This window comes from Mustela nivalis, assembly GCF_964662115.1.
Source record: "Mustela nivalis genome assembly, chromosome: 5".
Taxonomy (NCBI): domain Eukaryota; kingdom Metazoa; phylum Chordata; class Mammalia; order Carnivora; family Mustelidae; genus Mustela; species Mustela nivalis.
Genome location: NC_139024.1, coordinates 7,326,604 through 7,339,670, shown reverse-complemented (window position 1 = coordinate 7,339,670; position 13,067 = coordinate 7,326,604). Strand labels below are relative to the sequence as shown.

The 13,067-nt window shown below is 38.0% G+C and overlaps 1 protein-coding gene across 12 annotated transcripts in view; it reads left to right on the top strand.

Moving 5' to 3' along the window:
- MAP3K4 (mitogen-activated protein kinase kinase kinase 4) overlaps nucleotides 1-13,067 on the top strand; it is a 150,260-nt gene that overhangs the window by 58,759 nt on the left and 78,434 nt on the right. Inside the window, exons 1-2 of one of the 12 annotated variants that reach the window (XM_082729495.1) lie at nucleotides 4,963-5,149; nucleotides 7,870-7,970. The exons of the other annotated variants lie outside the window; for them this stretch is intronic. Coding sequence (XP_082585621.1) covers nucleotides 7,903-7,970 — 68 coding nt within the window. The 5' untranslated portion in view covers nucleotides 4,963-5,149; nucleotides 7,870-7,902. Of the gene's footprint in view, nucleotides 1-4,962; nucleotides 5,150-7,869; nucleotides 7,971-13,067 lie in introns of those variants that run through there. 12 annotated transcript variants of the gene reach the window in all.

Here is a 13,067-nt window from a genome sequence, read left to right as displayed (position 1 = left end):
TAATAGTTCTTTGTATATTCTTGATATGTCCCTTATCCAGTATATGATTGGCAAATATTTTCTCTCATTCTGTGGATTGTCTTTTTCACTTTCTTGATAGTGCCATCTGATGCACATTTTAAATTTTGATGAGGTCTAACTTATTTTATTTATTGTTGCTCATGCTTTTGAGTCACATCTAAGGACCCATTGCCAAATCTGAGGTCCTACAGATTTACCCCTATTTTTGCTCAAGGCTTTATAATTTTAGCTCTTAATTTAGGTCTTTGATCCATTTTGAATTGATTTTTGTAGTAGTGTGAGTTAAGGGTCCAACTTCATTCTTTAGTGTGTGGCAACCTGGTTATGTCAGCATCATTTGCTGTAAAGACTCTCTTTCCTCATTGAGTAGTCTAGGAACCTTTTCCAAAGTTATTTGACCGTAGGTCTAGGTGTATAGCTGGAGTCTCAGTTCTCTTCCATTGATCAGTGTATCTGCTGTATGGCACAACTGTACTGTCTTGATTGTTGTTAACCTTTACAGTAATTGGAACAGGGAATCAGGAAGGTGAGTCCTGCAACTTTAGTCTTTTCTAGGATTGTTTTGATTGTCTTTGTATTTTTAACCCCTTGTATCCCTGTTCCTAGAATAGTGTTTAGGATATAATAACTTTTAGTTAGCATTTATTGCGGGGATGGTTTAAAGTAACTAATTCAGCTTCAATTTAAGTATAAATTGTTATCTCTGAAAATAATTTTCCAACTCTAGCTAATACTTTTTCAGTGTATTTTATAAAATACCTTAGTTCCTTATTATTTCTATCTCTGTTAAGATTTTAGTAATGAAATATATTAGGGAGTATGTAGCTTTATGAAAGGTCCTGTATGCACTGAGAAAAGAATCATAGATGAGGAAAAAAAAAATTAACAAAGGTATTAGTGTTACCAACACAATATTAAGCTATAAAGAAGTATTGAGACTCAATACATTTAAAATTACTCTTGCAGAAGAGGAATATATCTGAATTGAGTGGCTTCTTATCTTAAATTAATATATTAGAAATTTTGTTTGAATGATTCTAGCTAAGTCACACAGATTTAGTGGCATTTTGTTTCTCTTAATGATTTTTTTCCCCCTCAGCAGGAGAACTTAAGAGTAACAGAACTACTTACAGTTTTTCTGATGCACACCCATGAAAAACTGCCCAAAATGCTATATATTTGTTTGGTATTCTGGTACCATCTCTAATTGAGAAGATGTCATTTTTTCATAGATTTGTATATTAAGCGATAACAGTTTTATCTGTTAAATGTTAAGTTTTAGATATTTTATATTCCTTTTTAAAAATTAGGTCTACCAAGAATCTTTCTGATCTTACATAAATTATAGAAACTGAGACCTAGGACGTTTAAATTATTACAAAATAAAGGGTTGGATTTGATTATTTGTAAATGTTTTAACCTCCAAAATGAGGGAGTGTTTGCCTTTCTATATTTATTTTTGTTTATAAATAAAAATTTCCCTCTTTGTTTCCTAAAGTAACAGCTGTATGATTCTATCATAAAATACTTAGGTACATTATGGAGTTAGTCACTTTGAAAGTCAAGTATTGCTTGACTTATATATATATTTCCTTATATATATTATGGAGTCGATGGTGTATCATTTCATTATAACACTAAAATCCACAGAGCAATTTTTAAATTAATAATCTACAAAAATATTGTCTTTTAGTGGTATATAATAAACTATTTCTATTTTAAATAAACTTAAATGTGGAACAAGTGTTTTCAGACATTGGACAATAAGACTGTACCCAATTGTCATCCCTGAGACAAGGGAAACAAATTAAGTGAGTCCTGTAATTACCTTGTTTTTCTGACAACAGGTTGTTCCTGACTGGTGCAGGCAGGAAAATCCCAGGCAAAGCACAGTGGTCTTCTTGAATTGAGGGAGCAGATTGGAGTTCAGGGAGACTGAGGCAGTTGGAAATTGAGAGCAGAGTTCTGGAGAGGAAGGGGTGATATTGAAGAGAGCTCCAGAAATCTACCTCAGGCCCCTTTGAGTCTTTGAATACAAGATGTACTTGCATAGGGTAGAAAATGCAAGATTAAGCAAAGAGCCATGGGGGAACTATGAGCTGAAAGGTTCCCAGAACTCACATGGGACTTGGAAGCACTTGAATTCCCACTGGTTACAGTGGAGTTCATCTTGTGTTGATCACTTGGGACATGCAATAAGGATTTGGAAGATTCACATCTTAGTAGTGGGGTGACTGTTCTAGAGCGAAGGCACATCTAGAATTACCCTAAACAAGCTTGAAAACAAATCTTGAAAGGATAAAGTGGAATTGGAAATAATAGCTTGTTAAAAAAAAGAAAAAAAGGCCCAGTAGTCTTTAAAGGAAGACAGAAAAATCCAGATACTCAATCACATAGAATTATGTGGTTATTATGTCTAATATCCAACCAGAAATTACTAGACATGCCAGTAAGCCCTTAAAGATGACCCATAACCAGGAGAAGTAGTCACCCAATAGGAACATCCCCAGAAATTTAAAAAATGATAGAAGTAGAAGAAAGATTGTTAATATAGTTACAATTATATTCAGGCATTTAAAGGAGAACATGAACAATGGGGAAAAAAATAAAAGATATGAAAAATACCAAATGGAACTTGTGAAGGTGAAAAATACAATTTCTGAAGCGACAAATATACCAGATGGCATTTTCAACAGACTAGACGCTGTAGGAAAAAAATTACCGAACCTGTGAACCTAGCAATAGAAACTGTGCAAAATGTAGTACAGAGAGAACAAAGACCAGAGAAAATGCACAGAACAACAGTGACATGTAAGAGAATATTAAGCAGTTAGCATATGTGTAATTGGAGTTCCTGAAAGAAGAAAGAGGAAAAACTGGAAAAAAATGAAGAAATAATGACTGTAAATGTTTCAGATTTGATGAATACTATCAACCCATTGCTTTGAAAAAATCTGATGTGCCCCAGAAAGGATAAACATAAAGGCAACCATCACTGGAAAAAATCACTGCTTAAATCTCATGTTCTTCTATAGTTTCTACCCTTGTCAGTCTTACAACTTTATTCTTGTAGTTTTCTTCTGCTCTCACATTTCTAGTATTGTATTAAATGAAACATTCTCCTTTTCTCTCATTTACTGAACCATTGTATTCCATATTTACTTAGAATCTTTTTTTTTCCCCAAAAGGCTTTCCCTTTATTGTATTTAGTTATAGCTTTGATTATGAACCATTTAAGGATTTATTTATTCCTAAATTAGTTGTGTTACTAAAATAAATGTTAATTATTTTAATTAACCACTTTTGCAGGGAGTGTGGAGGATTGTGTTATCCTAAACCTAAAACAACAGTGTGTCACAAAAGATTGAAAATTAGTTTCTCATTTGGTTCACTTCATGACATTTATGTGATTTTTAAGTCAGTTTTGCGTAAAGCCAGTATTTGTGGTTGGGAGAGGATTTGTCTCTTCTTGGCTACTGTGGAAGTGACCTTGTAGCTTGACTGTTGATCTTGAATTAGTTATGCAAAGCCTTTATCCTTTGAGTATCTAATACATGTCAGGATGAGATTTTTTTGAGAAGAGAACCCTGCTAGATGTGTAGTAAATATTGTCTAGGCCATTGCTCTTTACATTTTTTGGGTCATAGATTGTGTTTGAGAATCTAATGATTAAATGTGGACTTTTGACTCCTCTCAAAAATGCACATAATAAAAATTTACATTCAGTTTCAGAGGAATCATACTCTGGTGATTGAGATATAAAATAATATAGTTTTAAAATGGTAACTTTTTTTGCATTTCCTATATTTTTTGTACATGCTGCATTTAATTGTACACTGTGAGACATTTCTTTCTGAAACTGTAGGTGGTGTTTATTTTTGGCATACACAGGACTTTTAGACTCCACATTTCCAGTAAATTTCACATTGGCCTTATGTATCCAACCACAGTTACCAATTATGTTCTCTTGAGTGAAGAAAGCTATATAATTAAAATAGGAGCTTTTATTTTTTTCTTCTAAAATTGTTTTAGACCCATTTAAATTTTTGCCTAGTTTACATTGTTTTTAATTAGAAGAAAGTTATATTTTTCACGAGACACCTTTGTGTGTGTGTACATCTTTAATTATATCTTTGGGGCTGGGTAGTGTTTTACCTCTTAGTTGTTAATGTGCCATTTCTAAGGATTTCATAGTCCCTTAGGGTGTTTTTGTCAGGTGAGCAATTCTTTTTCCTCTTTTGGCTCTCAACCATTGAATTGGTCTTGATTATTGAAATAGTGTAGACAGAATAACTGTTTAGGTTGATTTTAAGACTGAATAATTGAGAAGCCTGTAGTTGAAAAAGTCTGCGTAGTGCTGGAAAATTGTGCCTGTTTGCACACCTGTCTAGTAGTGTCCGGTGATGTGGTAGATACTTAAAAGAGAAAGGCAGGTCTGCTCGTGTCTCTCCCCTACTTAATGTCCTTCGTGGCTGCACGTTTTCTGTCCTTCGTGGCTGCACGGTTTCTGTCACACTTTCTGTCAAAAGTCCACATGGTGTGATCTGCTGGCTGCCTGCTCCCGTGGGGGCTCCTGCCCACTCTGCCCACTCTGCTCCAGGTCGCCATGGCCTTGCAGTTTCCCCAGTGCACCCTGCATGCTCCTGCTCAGCTGCTTCTCCTCTCTGTCTTCCAGTTCGTGCCTTTAGAGCTTTCGAATCTCAGCTTCAGTGTTCCTTCTTCAGAGAGGTCGCCTTTGTCACTATCCTCAGTTCTCGAGGCTAGATCCTGTCTGCCGGTATGCTTGGTAATCTCCAGTGTTATCGAGTGTTATCCAGTGCACTTTTCGGACTTGTGTGTGTGTCCTTATGAGCTACATACCTAGCTCTTTGTATAGCCTGAAAGCTCTGGGAAGGCAGGAATGGTGATGGGTTCACGGATGTATTTTTCCTCACCTCCTAGCACAGCACTTGTCCAGGAGGGCCGTTGTTGAATGAGTGACATGGCTACTGTCCTGGAGGAGCTCAACACTTTGGGTTGCTGACACGCCTGCACACACAGTGAAGTGTGAAACAGTTAATGTATATTTTGAACTCCATCTAAATAGACCAATCACTACAACAAAGACCCAAGAAATAAAAAACCCAAAGTGAGTACAATAACATAATACACATCTACATTTTTCTGTTGACCTCTGTCTCCTCTCTTGTACAGAATTCTGTTCTGAATGAAAGAAGTTGCTAATTTCTTTCTTTTCTTTTCTTTTTTTTTTTTTAAGATTATTTATGTATTTATTTGACAGAGAGAGGAATCACAAGTAGACAGAAGTAGGCAGAGAGGCAGGCAGAGAGATAGGGAGAAGCAGGCTCCCTGCTGAGCAGAGAGCCTGATGTGGGGCTCAATCCCAGGACCCTGGGATCATGACCTGAGCTGAAGGCAGAGACTTAACCCACTGAACCACCCAGGTGCCCCCAAAAGTTGCTAATTTCTAATGCTTATTCTCTAATTTAAAAGGCTTGTTTTTCTGTTCCTTTAGGGAGCAGTTTTATGCTCTTTTTTAGACATAAACACACATGGGTTTACACAGAATGAATGGAAACACTAGCCTGATCTGAAGAATGCTCTCTTAGAGGACTAGAATGTTGGTTTTTCACAGATTACTGAAGGTGATTCTTGGATGCGGTAGGGAAGGTAATCAGCTACCTGAGGATTTGAGTTCTACCTTTTATTTTATATGCAGAAATAGGGCAAGCAAAACCCTCACTTTTTCTTTTTTCATTTAAGTTGTAGTCACACTGTGGGTCCCCAGCCTGAGACTCAGTATCTTAGCCAATGCCTTAATTTATATTTGAGGGAATTTAGATGTGGAGTGGTTAAAAGACTTCAGCAAAGATGTGAGTCCTACAGCTGAGCAGAGAGCTAGGTCTTTGAGCTTGTCCCCACGCTCTTTCTCCAGCCAGTAGGAACCTCCTTCCAGTGGGGGTAACCCTCTTTGTCTGTCGGTGGGAGATGGCAGACATTCCAGGGACCAGGCTGGGGAGTGTGAGGGGTCTGGGCATGGGGTCAGACTGGGACTCCAGTTCTGGCCCAGACCCTTTCCACTTGAGCACACAAGTTACCTTTGCATCTGATTTTCCTTGTTCTGTAACTAGGGATTGCTGTAGTACCCTAAGGGGGGGTGGTCATCGGGAAGATTAAATGAGCTAGCATTTGTGAAGTACCTAATTGACTACCTAGTATGTAATAGGTATTTGATCATGAGTAACTCTCATAATCAAAGAGAATTGGCTTTCTGGACAAAGATTCTTTCTAAAATGGATCCGTAAGGCTCCGGCAAGGATTAAGTGAAATTCTACATAATGGTTAGCATGTGCCTGGCAAATGGTCAGAATTCAGTCCCCAGTGGTAGCAATTACACAGTTAGAATGGAAACTGTTCATTGCTGTGTAACAAATTATATAGCTGATGAAAAACATAAATAGAAATAGGATGCATTTCCCCATTTTGGAAGTTCCTATTTTAGGTGGCATTTTTCACCTGTCATTTGAAATTTTTTTTACAACCACAATCATCAGTTATATTGATAAAGAATTGCTTAATTTTATAATAGGGCATTTTTCCTTTAGCCCTGGTTCTTAGTTTTCTGTGCCTGTATAGTCACACCAGATTTATTCAGCATTGTCATGGAACTGGCCCATATTATGTTATTAAGGTAATTCATTAATTATGAATTTTTATTATAGAATAGTCTAGATGTAGAGACAGTTGCAAAGACTGTATAAAGGATTTCAGTATTTCCTGTGCATTTCTTCTGTTGTTAAATCTTACTGTGTACAATTGTCACAACTAGTCAGTTGGTATCAACAGTCTTCTTTTGTTTTTTAAAGATTTTGTTTATTTAGTTGACAGAGGGAGATCACACATAGGCAGAGAGGCAGGCAGAGAGGAGGAAGCAGGCTCCCTGCTGAGCAGAGAACCCGATGTGGGGCTCGATCCCAGGACCCCGAGATCATGACCTGAGCTGAAGGCAGGGGCTTAACCCACTGCGCCACCCAGGTGCCCCTTGACGCATTATTTACTAAATTCTGTGCTTTACTCAGATTTTGTTCATTTTCCCCTAATGTCCTTTTCCTGGGTGACCCCATCCCGGGTGTCCCATCACATGTAGTCATGTCTGCTTAGCTGCCTCTTGGCAGTTACGGTTTCTCACTTTGTTTGCTTTTGGTGACTTTAACGGTTGTACGGAGTACTAATCTGGTGGTTCTTTTTTATCATGGTTTGACTGGAATTCGGGTTTTGGGAGGATGACCACACAGATGAGGTGCCTTTCTCATCGTATCAGGGCAGATGTTCTCAACATGGCTGCTTAGTGTGCTGTTCTCCTTGACTACCTGGCTGATGGCTGGAGTGTTTGTTGGATTTCTCTACTGTACAGTTTGGTTTTTTCCTCTACTTTTCCATGTTCTACTCCTTGGAAGTGAGTCACTAAAAGTGAAGCCCACACTTAAGTGGTGGGGGGTTAAACTCCACCTCCTTGAGAGGAGAGTGTCTACATAAATTATTCTCATTTTTTTCTGTGTAGGAGATTGGTCTCTTCTCCCATTTCTTTTTTCTAGTAATTATTTATATCAATATGGACTCATGGATTCATGGTTATAGTTAGCTATAATTCTGTGTCTTTATTTTATGACTCGAATTTTTCCAGCTTTGGCCAGTGGGAGCTCTGCTTCTGTGTCCTTCTGAAGTACTCCCATTTGGTTTAGTTTTTGTTTCTTGAGCACTTTGTCACTTTGTTTTGTTTTGTTTTTTGAGCACTTGCTGGCACTAAAAGGTGCTCCAGGCTCATATTACATCTCCCCCTTGCCCCAGTCCTGGACCCAGACATTTCTCCACCTTTGGAGCATGGAGTTGGAAACCAAGATCTGCTCTCAGATAAATGAGCCTTTTCTTGTGCTGAAGTCGAAGCAGAGGTAAGAGATTTTATGTCCCAATTGTCCCAATTGCTTTCCTCACTTTTCTTTGCATTTTACTTCAGTGAAAACCCTGGGAGAATAGATCAGTTGTCCCCGCAGGTGGGGTTCAGCTTTTGAATGTGTGTATGTGTCACGGGGCATATTTATAGTTAACTATTTAAAAAAATCCAAATTAGAAAGAACCATAACTTGAGCTAAGGAGACTCAGAGCTAAGGAAACTCAGCTAAGGAGGCTCCTCTGCTTCCTACAGTCAGGAGCTCTTCAGTTACTTGATTTCTAAGAATGACAGGGAGTAATTCTTGACAGGAAATGTTTTTATTTTTTTTCCCCCCTGAATTCAAATTAGAATAAGGGAATTAAAAAAAATGTTCTCAGTTATAAGAGTGGGTAGAGGGGCATCATAATTCTTTTGCTACCTTTGAAGTTTTAGACATTTTTTTAAAAGATTTTATTTATTTATTTGACAGAGAAATCACAAGTAGGCAGAGAGGCAGAGAGAAAGGAGGGAAGCAGGCTCTCTGCTTAGCAGAGAGCCCGATGCGGGGCTCGATCCCAGAACCCTGGATCATGACCCGAGCTGAAGGCAGAGGCTTTAACCCACTGAGCCACCCAGGCGCCCCTAGATATTTTTCTTGTTTCTCTTTAAACTCTATAATGTTTTGCATGCACTTGGCATAGGAGAGGACCTTTTGCTGATTTCCTCCCAGCTTTGATCCAGTTTTTCTTCTTCCAACTTTTCCTGTTTATGCCCCGTAGTTCTCTTTGGTTAAGCCTAAAACAACTTTTTGAATGAATTAGCACTTTTATTTTATGGTACTTTCTTTTAATTTTTTTTTTCATTGGGATTTCATCATTAAATGCGTTCACAGCAAGACTGATGTGTGCTTATTTTCACTTCTTGTATTGCAAGGGCATCGTCCCATCTGTGCTCCCTGCATCATTCCCCCTGTAGAACCTGTTGTACTGCTGGAAGGCCCCAAATAGGTGCATCTCAGAAGGGTTTTTGTTCCATTGTGGTTGTTTCCTTGCTGATCTGTATACATAGTAAGTAGTGTTGATTTGCAGAGTTTTGGAAAAATGAGGTAGGTATAGAAGTACTCGGCATATTTTAGGAGCCACCAGAATTGGTAAAAATAAGAAAGTACTCCTAAAATTGTCTTATTCTTTGCCCTCTTGTTTTTTAAGTCTTCAACTCTGTAGCAAAATTGTAGAAATAACAGGGATAATCACATTCATCTTTTCATCTGTAACATGACTCCTGTGTGTTTAGATTTTTTTTTTAAATTTATTTATTGGACAGACAGAGATCACAAGTAGGCAGAGAGGCAGGCAGAGAGAGAGGAGGAGGGAGGCTCCCCGCTGAGCAGAGAGCCCGCCGTGAGGCTTGATCCCAGGACCCTGGGATCATGACCTGAGCCGAAAGCCTCAGAGGCTTTAACCCACTGAGCCACCAAGGCGCCCCACTCCTGTGTGTTTAAATACCTCGTGTGTTTAAAATACACTCCTGTGTGTTTAAGTACTCTAGGTATTTAAATATCTCTTTGTCTGTCTTTCGTTTTTTCTTTCTCTCTCTGTCTGTTTCTCTCTTCTTTTGGTTCTATTTCTTTTTGAGTAGTCTTCTGTTTAATCAGAAGGGAAAGATGATAATATGAAGTCTTTAAAGCTTTGTTGCATTTATTTGTGTGGTTTGATAAGACTTTATTTTATGAAAGCTTTCATCTGAAAATATTTTTTAAATTATATATATATTTGTTTTTAATCTTTCTGTGTTGTTTTTTGTTCTACGTAGCTTAGGACTGATAAAATATGCCTTGTGTAAATCTGTGAGTGACGCAAAAGACTTTTGCTAGGAGATCTGAGTCAGGCAGACCTTATCCATGCAACTGCCTAACCCTTTCTAAGACCTGACCCTGTCGATTTCTTCTATTAAAACATATTAACTGATGCTCCCAGCATCATGAATGCTTATGGCTAATAGGCTACTCTGTAGAATACCTGTGACTCTCTGTTTCCACCAGTTGAAATATATGCTTATCAGTAGTTCCTTGTTTGTTCCTAAATCTGTGTAGGTCTGTTGTATGTTTAGTTACTGCATAGTTCAGTAAACTCTTACACAAATCTATGAAATGTGAATGCAAAAGAGAATTGTGGTTTCTATATAAATGGAATTGCAGTGCTTTGGAAAGTCTCAGGATGGGTCACAAAAAGAAAAGTGTTGTCAAATTTCTGTTAACATTTAGGAAGAAACATCATGAAAATCCAGAAAAACTGGCCCACAAAAGTCTTTAGATTCTTGTTCTGTTTTGAAGAAATAGAGTGTAGATCACAGGTACCGCACGCGGTTGTGGTGTATGTGACTCATGCCTTCTTTCAGGGAACCACACTTTGGGGCAAGGCTTTGACTCTCATCAAAGCGGTGATGGGTTTAATCTCATTCGTGGACTCAAAGTGAAAGTAAATGTTTAAGTTTTAAATGTGTGGTAGTTATCTATTATAATTTAACAAGCCATACCGAAGCTTAATGGCTTAAAGTAAAAACCATTTATTATCTGTTAAAGTACTGAGTAGTTCTGCTTCTCGTGGTGTTGGCTTGGGTTCAGGGACAGCTGGAAGATCCCAAATAGCCTCACTCACAAGCTCGCAAGTTGGTGCTGGCTGTCAGCTGGGAGCTCAGCGAGACTTTGACCTCCCTAGTTCTCCTGCGGGCAGCCTCTCTGCCTGGCTGGGCTGGGCTTCGAAGACCTGGCGGTCTCAGGGTAGCTGGGCTTCTTCCCTGGTGGCTAGCTTCCCCTCAAGTTCCCAGCTATAACTGGTCCAGCGTCACTTGGACTACATCTCATTCGTTAACACAGGCACAGGGTCCCTCCTGATCAGGAGGAGGTGATTATAGGAAGGTGGCAATCCTGGGAGGCCATCAAAGTGACAGCCACCAGAGACGTTTCAGTTTTTTAAGTGTGCATGTTTCATTTTTAATGCTTTCGATATGTATTTTTAAAATTAACTGGCTGACCGCAGGTTCCAGTGACGTTTGATAAGAAGGCTTGTAATAAATGAAAGTGTTTGCAAGCAAACTTATTTATAGTAATTTGATTAAGACTTGTATGTTCACTAATTAGAGTGGGGACGTAAGAATTTCAGCCCATGTGAATCTGATTCTAAAACCATTATTCCTTATGCTTTACTCCATTGCAGCTGTTTGGGATAGTTATCTTGGCACCTAGGGTTATAGTACCACAATAACATTATTAGCAGAAATCAACCATTGTTTTATTCTTGCAGCCTTTAAAAAATTACATTCTTCAAATAATTGTGATTGCATTTTAATAGAGTTTAGGTAATGATTAAGTCTAATGTATCAAAGATAATATTATTTACCTCACAAACTCACTTATTCAGCAGATAGTAATGGGCACATAGTGTGCACCAGGCACTGTTCTAGACAGCTGAGAAACAGTGGTAAAACGACAGATGAGGTCTCCACCCTCACAGAGCTTTGGGTCTGGTTGAGGTGGTGCATAGTTCTTGTTCATTTCCATGGGACATCTTTTTTTTTTTTTTTTAATCTACTTCTGTTAAAAAAAAGATAATTTTTAGTTAAAAAGAAAAAGTCTGTCTGTCTTGAAAACTAAGTAGGTTTTCAAGGTTTTGTACTCTGAATCAATGAAGAAGTGAACTAGCAAATGTCGGATGGGTTTGAGGTTTGACGACAGTTTACTTGGAGGTTAGCTGATGAATGTTCAATGAGAGGCTGCCGATATAGATCAACTAACTTATTAATTGGCTCTTCCAGTATGAACCAACCATGCAACCTCAAATTTAGCTTAGCTCCTTTTGATGTATACCACGGGCCAAGCAAACTATACAAGCTCTTTAAAAAGGAAACCTAGAAAATCTATCGTCTCTGCCTCCTCCTGCCCTCCTCTTCCCTCAGCAGCAGAGGTCTTCCTCGCATCATTATTTAATAGAGAATAGGTTATTGAGGAGGTGGATGAAAGTGGCGGAGAGGACCTCACACAGCTGAGGACTGTACTTCATAAGTGACTAAAATATCTTATTTCTAAAGACTTTGCTAAAGAACTTCTAATGAAGGTGTTTTTTTTTTTTTGTTTTGTTTTTTTTGTTTTTTATTTAGGGCTTTTGCAAAACCACATATTTTTGAGCTCCTGTAATCCACCTTCATTATTTCATAGTTGAACAATTCAGGCACCATATGGCTTACCTGCTGTGTCAGAGCAGAACTGTGTAACCCGAGGTTACTTGAATTTTTGTCTTGTCTGCCACACATTTTCCATTGAAAAATGACCCCCCCCACCTTCAGTTGAGTTCAAGACATACATTTGTTAGACCAGGTTCTATGTCAAGTGAATAGTACTTCAGTAAAGTTTTATGTTAAAAGAGCGAGACATTGTTTTATGTGACTGTTAGAAGTTTAGAACTAGAAAGAAATTTCACATTTCTGTGTTTTTCAGCACAAATAAGGCCAGTGTTTCAGGGCAATTGATGTAGACCTTGTACTACTTTCCTTATCCAAAATAATTGGTACCCAGGAAATATTCTGAACTAGTCAGCTGACCACATTAGCTCATCTCACATGAGCTAATACAAAAATGAGGTTTTGGATGGTTTTAGTTAATTGAAATGATGCAGGTTCTTTTGAACTTACTGCTCGTGCTTATATTCCTAGATTTTATGTATAGATTTTTTTTCTTTTACGGAAAAAAAGAGAAAGTTTTGCTTAATTTTCCTTCCCACTCCCTATTACATTATTGCTTCTAGGTTAAGACTCCCCTAACTAAATTGTTTTTCTCTGGCTCCTTTTATGATTTTTCTCTTCGTTATTGGTTTTCAGCAATTTGATTATGATATGCAGTTTGTGGAGCTTCTTGGATCTGTGAACTTTCAGTTTACTTCAGATTTGGAAAATTTTCAGCCCTTAATTTGTAGATTTTTTCAGTGCCTCCCTTTTTTCATTTTGGATTCTAATAACATGTGTTATACTGCTTGATACTGTCCCACAGATAACTGATGCTCTGTTCTTCTTTTCTTTATTTTTTCCTTAATCTTTTCCTAATTCAGGTTGGATAGTTTTTGTT